Source organism: Strongylocentrotus purpuratus, unplaced genomic scaffold (genome assembly GCF_000002235.5).
Source record: "Strongylocentrotus purpuratus isolate Spur 01 unplaced genomic scaffold, Spur_5.0 spur5_scaffold_20, whole genome shotgun sequence".
Classification (NCBI taxonomy): domain Eukaryota; kingdom Metazoa; phylum Echinodermata; class Echinoidea; order Camarodonta; family Strongylocentrotidae; genus Strongylocentrotus; species Strongylocentrotus purpuratus.
The window spans coordinates 47,593,654-47,614,665 of NW_022145606.1; the positions used below are offsets into that span (position 1 = coordinate 47,593,654).

General features: G+C 36.8%; 1 protein-coding gene across 1 annotated transcript; it reads right to left on the reverse strand.

Moving 5' to 3' along the window:
- Positions 1-6,376: 6,376 nt before the first annotated feature.
- Positions 6,377-19,972, reverse strand: LOC583336 (cubilin-like). The gene is made up of 8 exons (XM_030994013.1): positions 19,930-19,972; positions 18,346-18,512; positions 16,931-17,120; positions 16,105-16,473; positions 12,453-12,806; positions 7,866-8,231; positions 7,235-7,345; positions 6,377-6,727 (listed from the first exon to the last, which is right to left on the reverse strand). Exons 2-7 carry the CDS (start codon positions 18,427-18,429, stop codon positions 7,272-7,274), a joined length of 1,437 nt encoding a protein of 478 aa, XP_030849873.1. The 5' UTR covers positions 18,430-18,512; positions 19,930-19,972; the 3' UTR covers positions 6,377-6,727; positions 7,235-7,271.
- Positions 19,973-21,012: the final 1,040 nt, after the last annotated feature.

Genomic DNA, 21,012 nt, shown 5'->3' on the forward strand with positions numbered 1-21,012 from the left:
TATACATATACACGCTATTCATAATTATGTACCTTGTAGTGTGATATCTTGAAATATATACTTGTTTTTTCTTCCATCAATTTATGTGCAATTCATTTGCTTGCTACTGTGATATCTCTTGAAATGTGTAATTGTATTTGCCATCAATGTTTCATTCATGAGCAATTCAGTTATTTGTAACTGCGATACATGGAAATGAATCAATAAATACCATTTATCTATCCATCTATCTATCTATCTAAACCTGTGTATCAAGATTATTCTGTTCCCCAAAGGATCTTTTTTGGATCTTATTGACGAGTCCTCTGCTTGATGTGATAATGGAGCACAATGTACATTACGATTTTTACGCACATGACACTTAATTGTACTTGGTTAAAACCATCCCAATGTAATGTTGATATAGTTATCAAAACTCTTGAATCATGCCTTAGGTCGGTTAGTTAGTGGATAAATGATACCTTTCTGAAGTTAAATGAAGATAAAACTTAATAATAATGATAATAATAATAATAATTGGATTTATATAGCGCCTTTTCCAAATGTTACTTAGTAAATGTTGATAGGATCTGCCAGGTAGTTAAGTATTTTTTCTACACAAAAGATCATCATTGACAATTCAGAAATAAAATGTGTTAATCAGGTTCGTAATCTTGGAGTTTTGTTTGACGCTGGAATGACCGTGAAGTCTCAGACTTCAAATATTGTTAGTTCAGCATCATTCCATTTTCACAATATTTGAGCAGATTGTTTATTCTTTTATTACATGTCGTTTGGATATGTGTAGGCCTAATTCGTTGTATATTGGCCTTCTTCAAAATCATTAGCCCGTCTGCAACGAGTTCAGAACATGGCAGCTCGGCTCGTCACTCTCCGTAGTAGATCAGACTAGGGGCGGCCGAGCGACTTCCAAAGGGGGGGGGGGCACCAACAAAAAAGGGCACTTTTGGGGAAAAAGGGCACCTACAATGGGAAATCTCAAAGCGAAAATATCCTTTTTTTTTACATTGGTATATACCCCCTACATTGTAATTACATTATCAGGAATGATTTTAATATTTGTTTCTCTTTATACATATATTGCTTTTAATAAAGCATTTTACTTTGCAGTTGGGTGTGATGTTTGAACATTCGTGAGGTCGCAGTGCGAAAAATTACATCTTATAAAGAGGAACAAACCCAATCCTGATGGGGTTATAAACACATTCTCATAACGGAAGACTGAAATGACTTTTGATAAGCCAGTAATATAATTATATCATTTATAAATGCGAGCGAGCGTAGCGAGCGAGCCTTGGGGGAAGTTGCTCTTAGTCGCTTTAAATTATAGGGGCACGTTTAATGATGAGAGAAAAAGGGGACATTTATCGAAAGGGATAAATTAAGACACTTATTAGCAAAGGCGGCCTTCCGAGAAAGGCGGCTTTCAGAGAGAGGAAGGCCTAAATAGTAAATTTCCGACTGAGTTGGCTCGAAATGTGCCCAAGTCTGCGGACGAAAGTATACAACAAAAAGAAAACAGAAGTTATATAAAAATTGTCTTTAAAGGTACTATGTCCCATTTGCAGGCCAAAACAATGAAAAAGTTAAATTCCAACTGCATTTGAAAGATAATACTTATTTAGAACTTCCCTAAAAAAGGTGGGGCTTGAAAATGTCTTCAAGTGGGAAAATAATGACTATTAGTTGTCAAATCGACTTTAGGGCTATAGAGCCCAAAAGTAATAGTCTTGATTTTCAGACAATTGTACAGAATGGTCATACGTTTTATGCTGCGCAAAGATTTAATCAGTTTAATCTTGGCCATCACAAGAAGTGGGTTATTGATGTAGACAAATGCTCATGTACCCTTTACAACTCTTTTCATGTATGTTATTACCAAAGAAGAAAAAAAGCCAGTCAGTCACTCAATAGTGTCTGACTGTGAAGTCTAGCAAGTAAACAGGTTAAATTTCACAGATAGGACATACACGTCATATTCATAATTCCTGCAAAGTTCTACAGAATTTGAGGTTGGCTGCAAAAGGGACATAGTACCTTTAAGAGAGAAAAAGAGGTTATTTCTAAAATGAAATGAAAGGAGGAAATTACAATTTATATCGCTCGTGACGACTATTACGAATTTCCTAATTTAAACAAAATTCAAATACTTCCTGGGGCTCCGCCCCAAGACTCCCTGCAAAGGCAAATTATTTACACAATTTCTTGCTGTCTGCGGTCAATTACCCCTGCGACATTTGATCCAAGTGCGCGATTTCGTCATCGCGGTTTGTCATTTTTGTCTATCCGTGTATACACAAATCGTGCCAGGTTGGATGGGGAGGAGGGGGGGGGGGGTGGGGAGCACAATCGTTGATGCCCATCGACGTTGGGGGGGGGGGCTGTGTGTACTCTATGTATCAACGCTAGAGCGAATTTCTGGGGCAGCTGCCCCCATACCCCACACACACTTGCTGCACTGTTGGGCAGACGTGAAAGCTACGTTCTTTTTCAATAACATTGGAGAATTTTCGGTGGAGCTTTATTTGTCGTCCAGTTATTTTTATCACCCACATTCAATTCCAGCTATAACAAAAAAATACCCCTTTTTTTCTCCATCACTGGTATTTCTTCTACCATTACTGGCATCAATATTGGTTCCCCCGGAATTGCCGCCCTGCTAGATTTTCACACGTCTTCCCTCATTTTTGAAAGAATGCCCCCCATAATTGCCGCCCCTAAATGCAATACTATACAATGTATTTCCAAAAGCTTTCCTAAGGTTTGAAAGAAATTTCACGATTCTTCTGGAAGAGCCATTCATGATTGCAGGGCTTTATTTTCAAATGTCTTCCCTCAGTTTTGAAAGAAATTTCATGATAGTAACATATTAAGGAGCTGGTTGGGGTATTAGAGGAAAGGAGGTCCCATCCTGTTATAAGAACATTGTGATGAAAATAATCTTGATTCCTCATGTTCATTCATCATATTCTCTTGCCCATCTGTTTTCTTCCATGTTCTCTCTTGCTCACTCTCTGCATATATCCCTCTCCCTCTCTCCCTCTCTCCCCCTCTCTGTCTCTCTCTGTCTCTTTCTCTGTCTGTCTCTCTCTCTCTCTATATATATATATCTCATTCTTGCACTTCCTTGCCCTTCCTTTATCCCCTTTCTCTACTTACCTTTTCATTATATTGTCGCCGTTGTACCGTCTAAGCTGTCTTTTGTGCCAAATAACTGATATTGGAGTTGTAATTTTTCCTCGATTTTCAGAGAGTAAACTAATTTATAAATGTCTCTTTTTCAATGTAGGGATGAAATTTACAAGATTTGTAATCTTTCTTTTGTCCCAACTCGTTTAAAACCAAGCTTTATTTGTATTTATTGTCATGATGTTTGTAATTTTATATTTTTTACTCTTTTTTGTATTTGTATTTTATGTGGTTTTAATGAGAGAATAAATTGAACTGAATTAAATTTAAAAACACGTAGCCCTCATGTAATTCTACGTACATTTACATGTTGTTTTATGTAAATCTTCCAAACATAATATGCCTCAAGCGAGTGGATCTTATGCATTCATGTGCGTTCTTTATATATTCTGAGTTCGTTATTGATAGACCCCAAACAAAAACTAATATGCCCTAGCTTAATAATAGCTCCAGCCAAAGGTGCAAACTCTTGATAGAACCAGTGGAACCATTGTAACGAAAGAAAGTAACATGGGTAAAGAAGAAGAGGAAAAAGAAGAAGAGGAAAAAGAAGAAGAAAAGAAGAAGAAGAAGTAGAAGAAGAAGAAGAATTAGAAGAAAAAAAGAAGAAGAAGAAGAAGGAGAATTAGAAGAAGTAGTAGAAGAAGAAGAAGAATTAGAAGAAGAAGAAGAGGAAGATGAATTAGAAGAAGTAGAAGAAGAAGGAGAATACAAAGAAGAAGAAGAAGAAGAAGAAGAAGAAGAAGAAAAAAAAAAGAAGAGAAAAAGAAGAAAAAAAGACTAAAAAGAAGAAGAAGAAGAAGAAGAAGAAGTAGAAGACGAAATGAAGAAGAAGAAGAAGAAGAAGAAGAAGAAGAAGAAGAAGAAGAAGTAGAAGAAGCAGAAGTAACAAAGAAAAAGGAAAGAAATAGATGTAGAAGAAGATGGAAAGGACGATATTTTCTTTCCTGGAAAACCCCAAGCCCATAATACATGTATACACCATTGGTTGTCGGATCTAGGGGCTGGGAGTAATTAAGATCTCTGGGGTTTTTGGGGGTGTTTTGTATAGTTTTTGTTTACCCTGACTGCTAAGTGAGCAAGTGTATAGGTAGGCAACCAGGGGACTTACGGCATAAATCCTTGGTAATGAGGAATAATGTCCTACCTAAGCCTAAGGGCACTAGCTCAGCTCATCGGACTGGTTTCAAACCATGGAGTCATCACGGCTCCTGCTTAAAATGTGATGACCCAACTTCTTTGGCTTGCTTGCATTAGAATTTTCGAGGAAAACCCCCAAAGTTTGATACAATTTTCCTTTTATTCCATATTTTGTTCTTCTCTGTTGCCTTTTGAACATGAAATCAAATTTTGGGCTTTTAAATACCATGTAGTATTGCCTTAGCAAACAGGATCGGACTACGGTATAATGTCATTGTAGTGTTTGCGACATATATTTCAAAACTAAAAGGTAATCGACAAGGCGGCGATTGACATCGCCTTGATTCTTCGAAACCTTTACGATCATGTTTTGATTGCAAGTGGGAGGTTTTAAAAACGTGTGCCCCCGGCAAGTTATCATCACGTTTTTTGAATACATCTATTTAACAAGCAGACACAAACAACGTTACACATGGTACTCAGCTGTGAGGCCGATTTTATTGAAAGATTACACAAAATATAAAATCTTGATTACCAATATTTTGGTTACATTTCCTATAATCGTTTTATTTTCTTCATTAAGAGTAGAGTTATTGTTCATAAACTTCCTTGCTGTTTTTCAGACGAATACAAATATTTAGAAAATAAAAGGAAAAATACCACAATTTAATCTAATCAACAACAAGATAATCAAAAATATTACTTACACGAATCTTAAGTAACAGCCTATCTAACCATCAAAATACGAGCAATTACATAAAACAAATACACAAGTAATTTGTTTATAGTACACGATTCAACAATATATTTGTTCAGTGTATATATAGTTATTAATGGACCACAATTTGATGTTAATAAATATCTTAATTTTTTTAATATTTCAAAGTCAGACTTATGTTCATTTTGTTATAACTCCGTGGAATCTATAGAACATTTACCTTGGGATTGCCCAATCATTAGAAGGTTTATTGCGGATGTCCAACATTTCATTTTTACAGGATAAAGTTACTTTGAATAAAATTAATTTCTTATTTGGACTTTATGGAAACGTTGGAATTCAATTTAATTGTATTATTTTATATGTCAAACACTATATATTTTCAAAAACAAATGCAGAAATAGCGTACTATCACTAAATTCTTTTAAATGCATGCTAAAGTATTATAATTCTCTTACACAGTACATTTATGTTAACAATAACAAATTTGTATATTTTGATAATAGGTGGAAAAACATGTTGTTGCTTTAAAAAGAATTTACAAAAAATCTGTACCACCATGTCCTATATAATCAGTTATATGATTGTTGTTGATTCCATTGGCTATATTATGTATGTATGTATGTATATATATATGTATATATGTATATATGTATATATATATATATATATATGTATATATCTATGTTTTGTTATGTTATGCAAAGTCGAAAGCAATATTGAATAAAAATGATTTTATTAAATAAAACAAATACAACTATGTTACACACTACAAAAATATAAAAAATATTTAAGAATGGACCAGAATTTTGAAATGTTTCTTTTTGTGTTAAAATTTCAAAAGATGAATATGCCAATGCTTTTAAATGTTCCTATATTAGAAACATATACCCTCAAAACAGCTTGTGTCTCAATCTCAAAGACTAAGTATCTACAACAGATTCTTTTTCATCATGAAAATATTTGAGCAACTTCGCTACTATGGTCCCCAGAACATTAAAAAAATATGTCTAATAACCAACTAAAAGAGGAACATACATGTGAGCAAAAACAACGAGAACTACCTTAGAAATACACAAAATAAAAAAGAAGTCTAAGCTTATCGATATGATTTACATTTTCTAGGGCCAATCCTCAATGAGTCACATATACACTCATGTGAGAAAAGGCTTTTTTACACATGATATTTCTACGAAAAGATTTGCCAACCATTTGCTTACGTCATTGGAAGTTTGTTCTTTGAATTAGAATTCTGATTTTAGGATATAATCTCAATTGGCATGAGCAGTTAATACATTATTCTCCTCCTCATCCTGGTACAATGTTCTTAAACGATCCCTTTTTTGTGTTTGTATTTTAATGTGTCAAGCAATAATATTACAAGATTGCAAATTATCAATGAAAAGAGGCAGTCGGTAACTCAGACTCATGTTACCTAGTCTGAAATGTTCGTAATGCAAGAATAAAGGAAACTGCATCTACAAAGCTCCTGTCGAGCTGTGCTTTGAAACCACTAAAACTAACTACGTACGTCGGAACCTCTAAATAAAATATCTCCATGCACGGAATCATACAAACCAATGAGAATGTGTAGCTGGTTTTTACAAAACGCTTTTGTTTCTTCCTTGATTTTCTATACATCGACCGATGGACATTTGTGTCTCTATGATTGAAGTGACCCTAAATAAGGACAGAATGAAAATAACGGAAGAACAAAATGGTTAACGAGAATAACAAGGATTGGCCCACGATAAGTCCAATCCCATATTCCGCATGGGCCTTTTTTCTTGTTTATGGATCGGTTAAGGACACATCATGAAATCAAACATACATGTTTTTTAACTAAAACAGCGACCCCTTTTCTACTTTTTGAAGGCCCTATGTGACGTCAGAGGGTGACAATTTTTTTTACTATCCCCCTTGCATGGGGAGAACTGCTTTATGAGTGGTGAGCCGATGGTGATGGTAATGATGATGATGATTATTATTATTATTATAATTAGTAGTAGTAGTAGTACTATTATTATCCTTAGTAACAATAAAATCATTATTTTGTATTACCATTATAATAATAATGATGATGATGATGATGATGATTATCATCACAATCATTGTTATCATTATCATCGTTGTTATTATCGTTAAGTCATAAAGAATAAAATTAAGATGACTCTTTTCCAAACTCACCCTGTTTATCGCAAACAGTTTCTGTTTCTTCCTATCTTTACGGGACACTGCCCTCAATGACGCGTTCCTCAGCCACACGCACGAACCCCTCGCAGGGAGCGCCAACGTCATCTGAAGGAAAAGGCCACGAATATTTAATAGAAAACAAACATAACAAAAAAGGGATTTAAAAGATGAAAATTTCATTGAGCATAAAGACACAAGTTGAACGAAGAACTACTAAGGTAAGATTGCAACTATTTAAAAAATCAACCTCATGCAATTTCACTGTACTTTGACGTCACTGTTTTAAATGTGCGAACACTACAATGACAAAATAACTTGAATACGTTTCATATGGAAAAATGAATAAACTCTCATATTCAATGGCGATATAGGCATACACGCGATCATTTATGCATGGTATGCGCAGGGGATATCGACAATCCACAATCGTAAGATTAAGATAATATGAGCAAAGTTTCAGAACAATACGGAAAAGAAAGAAAGAAAATGAGTTTAAATATCAACAACGATTAATTGTGAAGTCAACACACTAGAGAAAAAGAAGTAGGGGAAGGAGTAGGAGGAGGAGGAGGAGAAATAGGAAGAGAATGTAGGACGAAAGATAGAAAGACAGTCTTGTTCTTACAAACGGGGGTTCCGGCGTCGGCAAAGTTGATGAGCCATCCCTTGTCATCGCTAAACTCACTGGTTTGGAAAGTCATCCATACTGCGTTTTTGCGGGAGAAGTATCTACCAGGATCTGGTAAGCCATGGCCACTGTGGTTTCTGACAATGATATCCCCGCTCTCCAGGAAGCATCCGTCTCCGATGTTCATAACGTCTTGGAAATCTCGTTCCGTGTTAAACTCCAGAAAATTGACCAGTATCCTTTTACCAGGGGCACCGATGATATGATAGTAACATGTCTCTCCATTGTTGTAGTTGTTGGGGAAGTTTGGCGAACCGATTGTGATGGAGCCTTCGGGTGGGATGGAGAGGTGACCACTGCAATCTGAAGATGAAAGTAATCATAACATGGTTTCTCGTTAGGAATTTGAAAACATTCGGGCGTTACCAACCAATAGTGAGAGTCGCCTGCATTTTCCGACCAACAGGCCTGTGTAAAGCACTTTATCCTTCACCAACCGCCACATAAGGAAAGCTCATCATCATAAATTTCCCTTGCAGACTGGGGTTAAGTAAATTATTGGTGGGACATCCAATTTTCCTGTGTGGGATACTTGTAGGCCTTTGTAGGCTAGACACATATTATTCCTACAAGTAAGGTGTTATTTTAAATTATGACATAACAACATTATATATGGAAGCTGCCGATGGTGTGCCTTTAAGAAGTTGTTACCATGAAACAGAAAGAAAAGCCCTCTAAAAAATTCAAATAATGAGAAGTGTATATGCATATAGCTTGCGTGGTTGCTGTATATAATAGTGTGCCAATCCTCAAAGTGAAGAATAACAAACCCTCGTTATAAACAAGGTCAAGGTGATTTGTCGATCCCAGCTATTTGTTTTTTGTTGTTTCTAGCCCTGGACCGGGTATAAGAAGGTTTCACTGGAACAAGGTCATTTCATTGGTCTCAAGTTTGTTAAAAACAATTAACCACTGTATATACATGACATGATATTGAGGTAAGCTTGATTTTGTCCCGTTCCGTTTGTAATAATGAAGGAAAAAAAAGCAATGAAATAACAGTATAATCAAGATAGAATGAGAGGAAAATATAAATAACAGATTAAAATGCAGCACCTATCATGGATACATATTGGAAGTAAAGCAGTTTCAACTATTACAGGTCATAACTCCATTTACGAACATTTTTAATATTTTTTATAATAATTTTGCCACTCGCACATTATTTGAGTTCATTGTTAGTATTTATATAGGCTATAAATCCTTGGAAATAAAGGGATTTACTCTAAATTTAAAAAAAAAAGTATAAATGTTTTTTTGAGGTAACCTAAATGTCACGTAGTTCGGGCCTGAATCCAAATACGTAAGTCAGTCATGAAATCACAAATACTCTATATGTTGTTTAACACAATTTTTGCATGCATATCTTTGTTCAATATATTCACCTCCAAATTAAGAATTTCCATCATGCCGTTATTATTCTTGAACCTCGGCTTGCGCCCCCCCCCCCCCCCACACACTCAGAGGTCGGAATGACCGCATGCGTGTTGCCAAAATGTCCGGTAAAGGGGTACTTTTCGTGCGACAAAGTCCTGCCCGAGAATTGTAAAAAAAGGGGTGTATTTCACTTTTCACCCGGAGATTTCTTTAAAAGGGGGTATTTTTTCTTTTTTTCTCTCATCTCTTTGGACTCCTGAGAAATAATTCCGAATTTAGGGGGTACATAGAGCATTTTTCCTGATTTAGGGGGGTCTCCAAGGCAGGAAAAGCCCGCGAAAGGGGGGTTCGAAAATGTTGGCAGTCCTCAGATAGGGGGTGCTTTCAAAAAGAGGGAACAAGCATATGCGTACCCTAAATAACACTGAGTGGGGGGGGGGGGGGGGGGGGGACCGGGCCTGCGGCAACGGTAAAATAAAGCATCACTCGGCAAATTGGGTTACCACCTTGAAAATATTTAATTCACTTATCCAGCTGCAGCCTCCTTCCATATTAGTAGGAGACCAGCCTGTAGGTCCCGTGACCAATCTCTGGGAACAAAGGTTTGAAAGTGTTTTTGTGTTCCCTGATGAATACCGAACCATTTTGACTTGGGCTGCCCCCTTGAAAATCCCGGGCATTTCCGTGAGGGGTCAACAAAGGTCATACAGGGTAGAAATTCAAATATATTTTAATCGTGTCGATATGCATATCACATTACTCGTCTGGCCATGAGGATTCCAAAAATGTATAGTTTGCTATACCTCTGACCTCAAATAAGGGCGCTATAGTAAAAAACGTTGAAAGGTCAACACACTTTTGACCGGTGGTCGAATTCACCAACACAGTTAACCTTATCAAATTGCATATCAAATTACTCGTCTGGTCATAAAGATTCCCAAAATGTATAGTTTGTTATACCTCCGACCTTAAATGAGGGCGCTATGGTAAAAAAAGGTCAATGCACTTTAGAAATTTACCAACACAGTTAACATTGTCCGATTCTAATGATTTAAGGGTCTATAATATGTTTTCTGACATGGCAAATTCAACTATTAAACTTTCAAAAGTAAAAGTGCTTAACTTGACCATGTACATTCAAAATGGCTGCCGTTTCGGTGACAAACATCTAGCAACTTCTTATCCATGGGTTTGAGGGAAATTTCAAGGTTATGGCAACCACTTTTGATTTTAAGAGTTGCTTAGTTGATTTTGTTATGTCAGAAAACATATTATTATACATTTACATCATTAGAATCGGACGATGTTAACTGTGTATGTGAATTTCTAAAGTGCATTTACCTTTTTGACCATAGCGCCCTCATTTGAGGTCGGAGGTATAACAACCTATACATTTCTGGAATCCTTATGACCAGACGAGTAATTTGATATGCAATTGAATAAGGTTCATTGTGTTGGTGAATTTGACCATTAGTCAAAAGTGTGTTGACCTTTCAACATTTTTTACCATAGCGCCCTTATTTAAGGTCGGAGGTATAGCAAACTATATATTTTTGGAATCCTCATGACCAGACAAGTAATTTGATATGCATATTGACAAGATTGGAACTATTTGAATTTCTATCCCTGTGTGACCTTTGTTGACCCCTCACGAAAATGCCCGGGATTTTCAAGGGGGCAGCCCAAGTCAAAATTGTTCGGTATTCATCAGGGAACACAAAAACACTTTCAGACCTTTGTTCCCAGAGATTGGTCACGGGAACTACAGGCTGGTCTCCTACTATATATATTTACAAATTCGAATTGTGAAGAAAGTACCACTAGAGAATCAACAATCTATTTGCCGTTGCACACGAGGTGTCATTTTACGAAGTCAAATGCTCAAGACGCACTAGTGAAAAAGATGGAATTGCACTAAAAGCCTCTGCCATATACCCAAGAGAACAACAAGAGTAAGATAGAACATACCAAAATGAAAGAGAACAGTTAATTATATGCCAAATCAAATAGATAAGTTTCAAGATTATTTTGCCTTCATTGTCCTCATGAGGTTGATAGACGCATATCGTGACGCAATAAGTCAATTCATAGGCACTATCTGCGCATGGGCAAACAAAGGTCATTACTATAAAAACTCATCCAGACAATCGAATGCTCATTAAGTGCTCCTGAAAGTAATGCAATCAGTATTCTGACACAAAGTTGTAAGTATAATTTTCAAAAGGGCAAACAAAAAGTATTCGAGAATTAGCGCTCCAACAGCTTTAGCGGTGATTATTCTGAAATGAAGAGTGGGACTTTCCATGTTTAAACGAAAAGGTAATTTTCTTAATGTAAAAAAATTGTATTGCATAAGTCCTTGATCAGTGTCTCATTACAAATTATTTCGTTCTGGTGTTACGAATAAATGTATTTTAATAAGCAGAATGCAAATTGCATACATTTGTTGTTGCTAGGTACGACAAACATAATGGCTTGCCCTACCTAACAACAAGTAATGCATGCAATTCGCATTCTGACTATTGAAATACAATTATTCGTAACAGGTGAACAAAATAATTTGTAACTAGGCACTTGACAAAGATTTATGCATTAAATTTGATTACATTACGAAAATGGCCTATTGCCGATATTTTGGGTTATTTTCACAAGTGCTATCGACGAAATGATTACTAAAGGCTCGTTCAGATATAACGCGGCAAAACCACGACGTTTTTTTTAAGGTGACATAAAGTGTAATATGCTTCATATTTATGTATTTTATAACACAGAATTCAGTGAATGCGCACGAGCAGTGTCGCAATGACACACCGTTTTGGGGTCAGAAACAAATCCGCATCACCACCAGGTGGTGTAATGGGCAATTGTTTTTTTAAGGGGGGGGGGGGAGGATGCGGATATTGACGACAAGAAAATAGCCCGGAAAATCATGTCATTTCAAAATCACTGGTATTGAATTTAAAATAAACCACGTTTGAATGTTATTCCCCCCCCCCAAGCCCGTCCCCTCGGTACCCCATTGCCCGCAAGTCCTTTGTTGAGCGCAGTTGCCATTCAATTACACCTAAACAAAAAAACGCGGCGGTGTGTTTTTGCGCCTGTTCACCGCACTATAGCTGGACGAGCCTTAAATGACGAGAGACCTACTTGTATAGGGTATTGCTTCCACGACCATGGTCCAACCGGATAATTCATAGTCGGAATCTGTCATGAACCGGACCCAAAGATTCTGAGCGTATGTTAGGACTTCTTTAGGCTTCTTTCGGCCGCTGTGAGTGATAAAAATGCTCTCGTTGTCTTCGGTATCCGTTCCGTTGCCAACGATGACGATGTCGCGGTATTGCTCGGTTAGGAACTGCGGGAAAAAGAGGCGGATTTGGCCACCAAAAGGAATCTCGATCTCCCACAAACAGTCAAGGAATTTTCTGTACGTAGAACCACCGGGTGAGTCAATCACCAGCTTGGTAGTGAAGAATCCTCCTACGACCTCGCCACCACAATCTGAATTGGATTAGAGAAGGTATAGTAGCAGAGGTGTATATTGAATCATTAGACTCTAGACCTAGAAGACAAGCTGCTTACTTTAATGTTTTGATTTTAATAATAATGATGATGATGATAATAATAATAATAATAACAATACAAATTATTAAAAATGACAATAAAGCGCATATCTCCATCTTTAGCGATGCCTAATTAAGGCGCTTAAAAATTAATTCAAAAGCTCAAAACTTAATCAATATAAATGAATCAGGAAATCAATGTATGATATTTTATCTGGCTTCTTGTCGATCCGGAGTTGATCTCCTCAGTTACCGAGGTATCAACGGAGGTATCAAAGTACCATTTTTAATCAGGTAGAATTTACTAGCGATTTTATAAATCAATTACTGGAAGTACTCGTAAGTGCTCCGCGATGTTCCGCCAGTTTTGGGAGACACTCTTTTTTTCATTATTCCTTGGTTCCGTAAGTCCAGAACAAAAATTATGAACATTTGTTGCGATATTCCGAAAGTTCATAGTTCCAAAAGTTAAATAGGGTAGGTTATTCAGAAGGTTTGTATTAATTCAGAAAATCAAACACGGTCGTTATTCTGAAGATTGGCAATTAGCCATTCCGAATAACAATAAAGGGCTTATAAATATATGTAATTTTCGGCACAAGTAACCTTCGGAATATGAATCCCATTTCATTTTCAGAATTACGAACCGTATTTCATTTTACAAGCTATGAACCCCCTTTCAATTTTGGAATTAAGAACCTTCAGAATTATGAACCTTCAGAATTATGAACCTTTAGAATTACGAACATTCGAGTAACGAATTTTTGTAATTACAAACCTTCGAGTTAACCTAAAGGTATACACCAGTTTTGGAAACGCCCCCCTCTCAAAAAATGAAATGGAAGCTCTCATTACCAATCATGTGAAAGAATATGTTTTGACTAAAACTTGATGAAATAAATTTTGCCGGGAAACCGTCTACTAATTGATATATTTGGTAAATTATATATTTGGACCAAATAGATAACGCGCACGTGTCGTGTAGTCCCAAATACATCTTTCTGTGTACAGTGCTTGTAACTTTACCAAGACCAAATTACCAGGGCCAAATTTGTTATCATTTTGATGATTCCAGAACCTTGCAGTACACACCAATACTTATATGCTAGATGATCAACCTTTTCCAATAGATTCCACAACGTTTCGTTCACAATGCAATCACATGACCAGAACTTCGGAATTGTCTATGAATGTTCTCAATCATGCAGGTATTGGATTATTAACATCACATGTTATAAACAAATCAACTGGACTTACTTTCACGTCAACTCCAGGACGCTGCATCCGGCCGACTGGTCTTTGGTGGCAAATGTCGTTGCCCAGTGACGGGGTCGAGGAAAGTGGTGGGAAATGTCAAGGGATTTGCCACCAAAGACCAAGTGGCCTGTTGAAGCATCCCGAAGTGGACGTGAAATGTCGCAAGCTAAAACAAAGTCCAGTCGAAAATTGAATGTTATTGACCAACTATACAAACGACAGGTAATTAACCTCAGTTCCTAATGGCTTTATTTGGCCTTCACGTGCCCTTCACGGATCGAAGATCAGATGAGAACAAAAAGACTGGGTTCCCCAGAACGGGAATCAGACAGCCTGAAGAAACCTTTAAGAACTGGTGAAACGTCGCAGAACAGTTGTTATTTCCACTCAAGTCTTGTTCACACAGATATACTACGGTTTACCGTGGGGGGCCTACCTGAGGCTCGTTTAAAGGTCGGGTGACATCCAAATGTAAGTTGGTTCCTGTTGATGTGCAGGGCTGCATACAACTCAATATATATCATAGATTTTGAAATATTTTTAGAAATAATTTTCTCAGCCCTGCTAAGCTCCACCCTAGAAAAATGCTCCAGATCTCATTCATCTTGTGACGGTATCTGTCAAGCATTAGTGAGCTAACAATGGACAGTGGTATGTATCTTTACCAGAGATGACCACCTGTTTACAAGAGAACATACAATACTAACATAAGAGTTGCTATGTCAGACGTGCTGTAGCATCACCACGAAAAGAAAGGTAATGTGGAGGTATTGTATGAACGAATGCAATTCTTTTGTGAGCATGTGCTGAGCTGGGCGAAGTTACATACCACTGTCTCTTGTTAGCTCACTAATGATTGACAGATGATGTCACAAGATGAGTGAGATCTGGAGCATTTTTTTAGGGTGCAGCTTAGCACGTCTCAGAAAATTATTTGAACAAATATTTAAAAATCTATGAAATATATTTAGATGTTTAAAAAACTAAATATGAGTTGTATGCTGCCCTGCACATCAACAGAAATCAACTTATATTTAGATATCACCCGACCTTTAAATATGACGTAGTTAATCTCAACAAGGCTTTCAGCTACTGCACCTCCCATTTATGTACCTTGTAAACAAACACAAAAAGTAACTACGTTTGGGACTATAGCATTGTTACGCACATATACCCTTTTTAACCAAACGTGCCATAGGTGAATGGGCCTTTATTAATTTATAACATTGCTCATAATGTCCCGAATGTCGTTCAGAACTTACCTGTGTCAGGCTCCTTGGTAGGAAGAATCTCAGGTGTAAAGTTGGCAGCTGGAAGAGAGAGAGAGAGAGAGAGAGAGAGAGGGGGGCGGATGACGTAAGCAGGAGAGGAGCAAGATCATATGTCGAGCAAGTATGAACTTCAGTTTATTAACATACAAGAGAAAGTAACTTCTGATTAATAACAACTGTTTTATATATTGCACTGTCATGTTATTCCCGTTCTATGTGATGGATATGTGTACCTGAGGGCAAAAGCGGTTAGATTCATTTCCAGCTCCTGTCATATATTGGTACAAGTTATGTTATTACCAATTTGTTAATTATACGAAAAATTAAATAGGTGATGATGATAATTATAATAATTATAATGTACAGACAAAAGTATTATTACCCCGGACTCGGGATTCTGTTACGATTCTGCACTGTACAGTGTACACTCCCCACTACCTTTGTGGAGCATTCCTGGCAGTGGCTCTTTAATGGCGCATGTGCTTAATATCCAAGCGCATTTACGTTCGCAACCTACCGGGTACCAATCCAACACCTTGGTGAAGAGGAGCAATGCAGAAAAAAAATGCCTTGCTCGAGCACATAAGTGCCTTGCTTTGGATCGAACCCATGATTTTGTATTCCTAGTCGAGGGATTAGATCATTAGACTACGATGATAATATAATAATATTAATAATGTTAATAATACAATTCTTTCTCATACTTACGCCTGATCGATGTATCTGATACTTCTACTTTGAAACCGCGATTGGTGATAAAGCTGTCGGATCGGAAGTAGATCCAAGCTTCATTGGAAGGGGTATCGAACCCTGCCGGCTCTGGCAGTCCACTACCACTGGCGCTGTTGATCACATAGTTGGATCCATCGCGAGCCGGGCTGCTCCCGTAGCCAGCGCTCACTGTGTCGTATGTCTCCTCAGTGGCGAAGTCTTTGAATATGACTGAGAGCGTGCGGCCCTCAGATCCCGTGAACTTCCAGATGCAGTTGAGGTTAACCCAGTAACCGAGGTCGGGGAAGAGGGGGAAGGCGACCACGATATATCCATCGTTAGAGATGTTTATTGTGCCACCACAACCTTCAATTAGAAATAAGAAATGTTACAATTTTATAGTGTTAAATTAATTAACAGTATAGTGCACATATCCTCCTCATAAGGTGATCACGGTGCTACCACAATACTAAGTTCTAGCTACGCTTCCGATTTCGGTGTTTACAGCTTTCAAGGAATTTCTTCCTTCTGTCCAATCACTCTTCCATTTTTAATATTTGCCAATAAGTAGTCCAGGGTTAGTTGAAGTATTTTGTAGAGAAGGGCTATAATGCCGAAAACAATGTTATAGGGAAAAAAAATCACAAATTCAGGTGCCTTTTGGGATGAACATGAAAAGAGGGTTGCGTTTTTTTTGGGGGGTGGCGTAATTAGTGTACACCAATTGGGTTTTAAAGGGGCGAGGGCCGGGTGTGCACCCCTAACTATTCACTAACATTAATTTTCGTCTGTGACGTCAATGCTGGACGTAATTAGTTCTTACCATTGTGGGGTTGGCCCCTGACTATTGCTGAGAAGCCACGTCGGGCATTGGCCAGGTCACTCGTGAACCGTATCCAGGCCACGTTGTTCTCGATCACGATGGCCTTGTGATGAAATGAATGTCCGGTCAGCTTCCCGCCATTGACAAGATCTGTTCCGACGTTGGAGCCAGATCCAATCTCCACATAGTCCTATGGATAATATAATTGGTACGAGCATGGTTAGACTCTTCATTTCCATAATGGAGGTGAAAAATAGGTTGATTCGAATCATTACATGGGAGCATTGTAAGACCCCATAATAAACGTAATGTTATTTTCCTGCTATCGTACTATTACCCGGCTCGCTTGAGCCTCCGTTGCTTCATGTACGATAAGGCGATCAAGGGTTGTGAGTGGCATACGTGGATCAAGGTCTTGCCAAAGGGCATTAGTTTCGTCTCAGGGATTCGAACCCTTTTTGTAATTATATTGTACATATATAATGCTAATTATGCTATTTAAGACAATTGTATTACTTAAAAATAAAAGTTGGTGTCATAAATGAATTCCTTGTCATAGAAAACTCTTGAAAAGTCATATTTCCTTGTTTTCAGGCTTCCTGGATTAAGATTAGCAATATTATTAAAAATTGCACATATGCTAATTAGATGATTATGCTAATATGGCTATTACAAAAATTGCCCAAGGTTGCCAAGCTGGCAACCAAGCTGAATTTACTTCAATAACCATCTAGAACACAAATCAACAAAAAAAACTTTTACTTAACAACTTGTCCAGGTCTGAAAAACTTCTACAGGACTATACCCTGAAAAAACCCAAGTCAAAACATAAAATCTAACATAGCGAAACAGAACAAAAGAAGGAAAAAGGAAAGGAACAAGACAAGAAAAAAAATAAAAAAATGACAAAACAAAAACATAATCCCAAAGTAAAGAGGATAACCATTGAACTTAATATGTCAACAAATTTATTAACTAATAACACCAAAAGAGTATGATCAATATAAATAGGCTACCGAAAACCAAATAATAACATACTTATTCGGCCTATTTCCCGCACCAATCAAACAATCAATAAAGAAGGTTCCTACTAATGTATCAATCGACCGACAGACCAGACATTTAACCAACCATGTTACCAAAATAAATTCCTTTTCCACTCGTGCATTATTTAAGCGACCACAACAGTGCATAAACTACTGATAGACAGAGTACTCTTATCAATCATTACTGTCATCATCATTGGGCTCAAAAGTGGACACGGGGTCGGATGTAATCCCTACATCTGTCCCTGTTTTACCTACTAAGTATGAACCCTATTTATTTTTTCGGAATTATAAGCCCCATACTATGGGAAAGCTATATTTTGGAATTACGAACCATCAGAATGGTGAAACTTCGGGAAAAGAACCTACCTGATTAGTCTCAAGCTCGAAATCTCTGAAGGAGATGCCGATGCATCGTCCTGGTACGATCCTGATTATCCAATCACATTGCATGTAGTTACCGTACGGCTCTGGATACGATGGTGACGTAATCGTCTGCTCCTCATCAATTTCCAGCCTGACCGTGCCACCACAAGCTGGAAATGTGGTCGTTATTTTGTTCACCAAAGAAAAAACAACAACAACGTTTATGATTATAACGACAATAACAGTAATAATAATTATACAAATTACAATAACAATAACAAGACCAATAATAATACAAATTATACTTATACTAATTACTACTACTGATAATAATAATAAAAATGATAATATCGGAAGGCGTAACTATCACTAATCGTCAAAATATCATCACTTAAATGTTTTGATTTTGTTTGATACTCTTCCGTTTCAACGACACAAAGCGATTTCACAATGCCTCTGGATATTGCCTCACAATGCCTCGCAATATTGTCTCCTCAGTCCTCCAATTTAATATCTAGTCTCTTTGTTCCATCATAAGTTATTATTATTATTATTCAAAATACTACTCGTTTAGGTTTGTTTGATAATCTTCAATTTCAAAAGCATTCTAAACGACAGGTAGCGATTTTACAAGGGCTCTGAATACAAAGATTGCCTCCTCATTATTAATATTTGTCAAATTTGTCAAAATTATTTGTAAAAAGAGTGTTTTGTTTGATAATCTTCCCTTCCAACATAAAAATATGAAAGACAGGTAGCAATTCTATAAGGGCTCTGAATCTTCCCTAGACTCTCCAAAATCTGGAAAAGGTTGTCACAATTAAAATATACAACAATGGTTCTATTTTGTTTATACTTTCTTTTCATTTGATTTAAAGCATGAATCTTCTCTTTTTTGTCATGTATTTTGTCCTACATTTGTACATACAAATATGTACAAATAAAGAATAAAATGCACAGTATACAAGGGTTTCTTTTTTCAAGTCACAGTGCAGTTAGAGAGACATAACTTAAAATAGTTCCCAACACTTACTAAGCTTAATAGTTGTTAACTAAATAGGCTATGCGTTCATTTAGAGTATGTAGTGACCTAGCAACAGTAAGATTATTTATGAACATGTGCACTTTTTCTTGTGTGTTTAATGTATGTTCCACACAATAGAAGATCGAAATGGAGGCCATTGCACAAGATCAATAGAATATTTAATAATACAATGAATGTCTTCCGTACATGCATTTATTTTGTCATACATTTGTACATACAAATATATACAACAAATAAAGAATAAAATGCATAGTATACAAGGGTTTCTTTTTCATGGCACAGTGCACTTAGAGAGACATAACTAAAAATAGTTCCCCAAAACTTACTAAGCTTAATAGTTGTTAACTAAATAGGTTATGCGTTCATTTAGAGTATGTAGTGAACTAGCAACCAGTAAGATTATTTATGAGCATGTGCACTTTTTCCTTTGTGTTTAATGTATGTTCCACACAGTTGTATTACATGTATAATAGAAAATCGAAATGGAGGCCATTGCACAAGATCAATAGAATATTTATTAATACAATGAATGAATTCCGTACATGTATTCCTGGCGTCGGGGAAGGGGCTTTTGGCAAGATTACCAGGATCTATGGAAACAGATTTAAAAAAAGACAACGAGTTAAAAATACGTATACAAATATCACACAGACTTCTTTCATATTAATACAAAAATGTGTCACTTCAATACCCCGGACCAAACCAAATTCCATGAAACACTATTACTGGAGCATCCTGATCTAAAATGAGTACGACTGAATTAAGAAATCAGGCAATTTATTTATTTTCACTTTTCTGTTTTTGACTAGGAGTACACAATTATACTTTACGATAAAATTATGTTTAAATAATAATGATCATGTATTGCTTTCATGTATTTGGTGCGAGGCGTTAGATGATTTGGATGAACAATTACCCTGTATGTTTTTAAATACATGTCGATTATAATCCATCCCAAATTGTCCATCAAATACAATGACAAAAACACTCAAATTAATCCCCTTGAGTTATACGCCACATGTATGTAGATTTCTATTGCAAAAAATTCGTCCCTGTTTTCACGAAGTGACGGTAGAGCGCGCAACTAAAAGAAAGTTAGTTTTGAATAAATCGCTTTCAAAGTTTCAAACCATAATCTCAACCTCTTTTTATCAAAGGTAACTCAAGTTTATATCCTGGGATAGAACATATCTCAATGTTTAGTTCTATGTTTAATTATTTCCATAATTTCTTATATTTTTGGGGGAAATGAGCTGTCAACATAACCGTCATTTCGTGAAAACATGAAATTCAAGGACGCGCTATGATTTTGTTTTCACGAAGTGACGGTTCGTAGCTGCGCGCGTAAAACATATGGGATTTTTCTCTCGTGGATGGAATTCCCGAAATGGACACTAAATACGGTAAAATGTTTTGTTTAATTGATGTACAGATAAAATAATTCAAACTGTGAGAAAGAGTACATTTTCCTCTTTCTGTAGCTGCTTTTTCATTTCTCTGTGTGAACTGTTAACACATCCGTCATTTCGTGAAAACACAAATTGCATAGAACGCTTTGATTTTGTTTTCACGAAATGACGGCTCGTAGCCGCGCGCGTAAAACGTATGGGACTTTTCCCTTGCGG

What these genes read in the sequence shown, in the direction of transcription:
- LOC583336 (XM_030994013.1), bottom strand. Translation starts at nt 18,429, where the DNA reads ATGCAATGTGATTGGATAATCAGGATCGTACCAGGACGATGCATCGGC. An exon ending in GGAAGCAATACCCTATACAA is followed by an intron (nt 8,232 to 12,452) that starts GTAGGTCTCTCG and finishes TTTCATCTTCAG; the next exon opens with ATTGCAGTGGTCACCTCTCC. An exon ending in CGACGCCGGAACCCCCGTTT is followed by an intron (nt 7,346 to 7,865) that starts GTAAGAACAAGA and finishes CTTTTCCTTCAG; the next exon opens with ATGACGTTGGCGCTCCCTGC.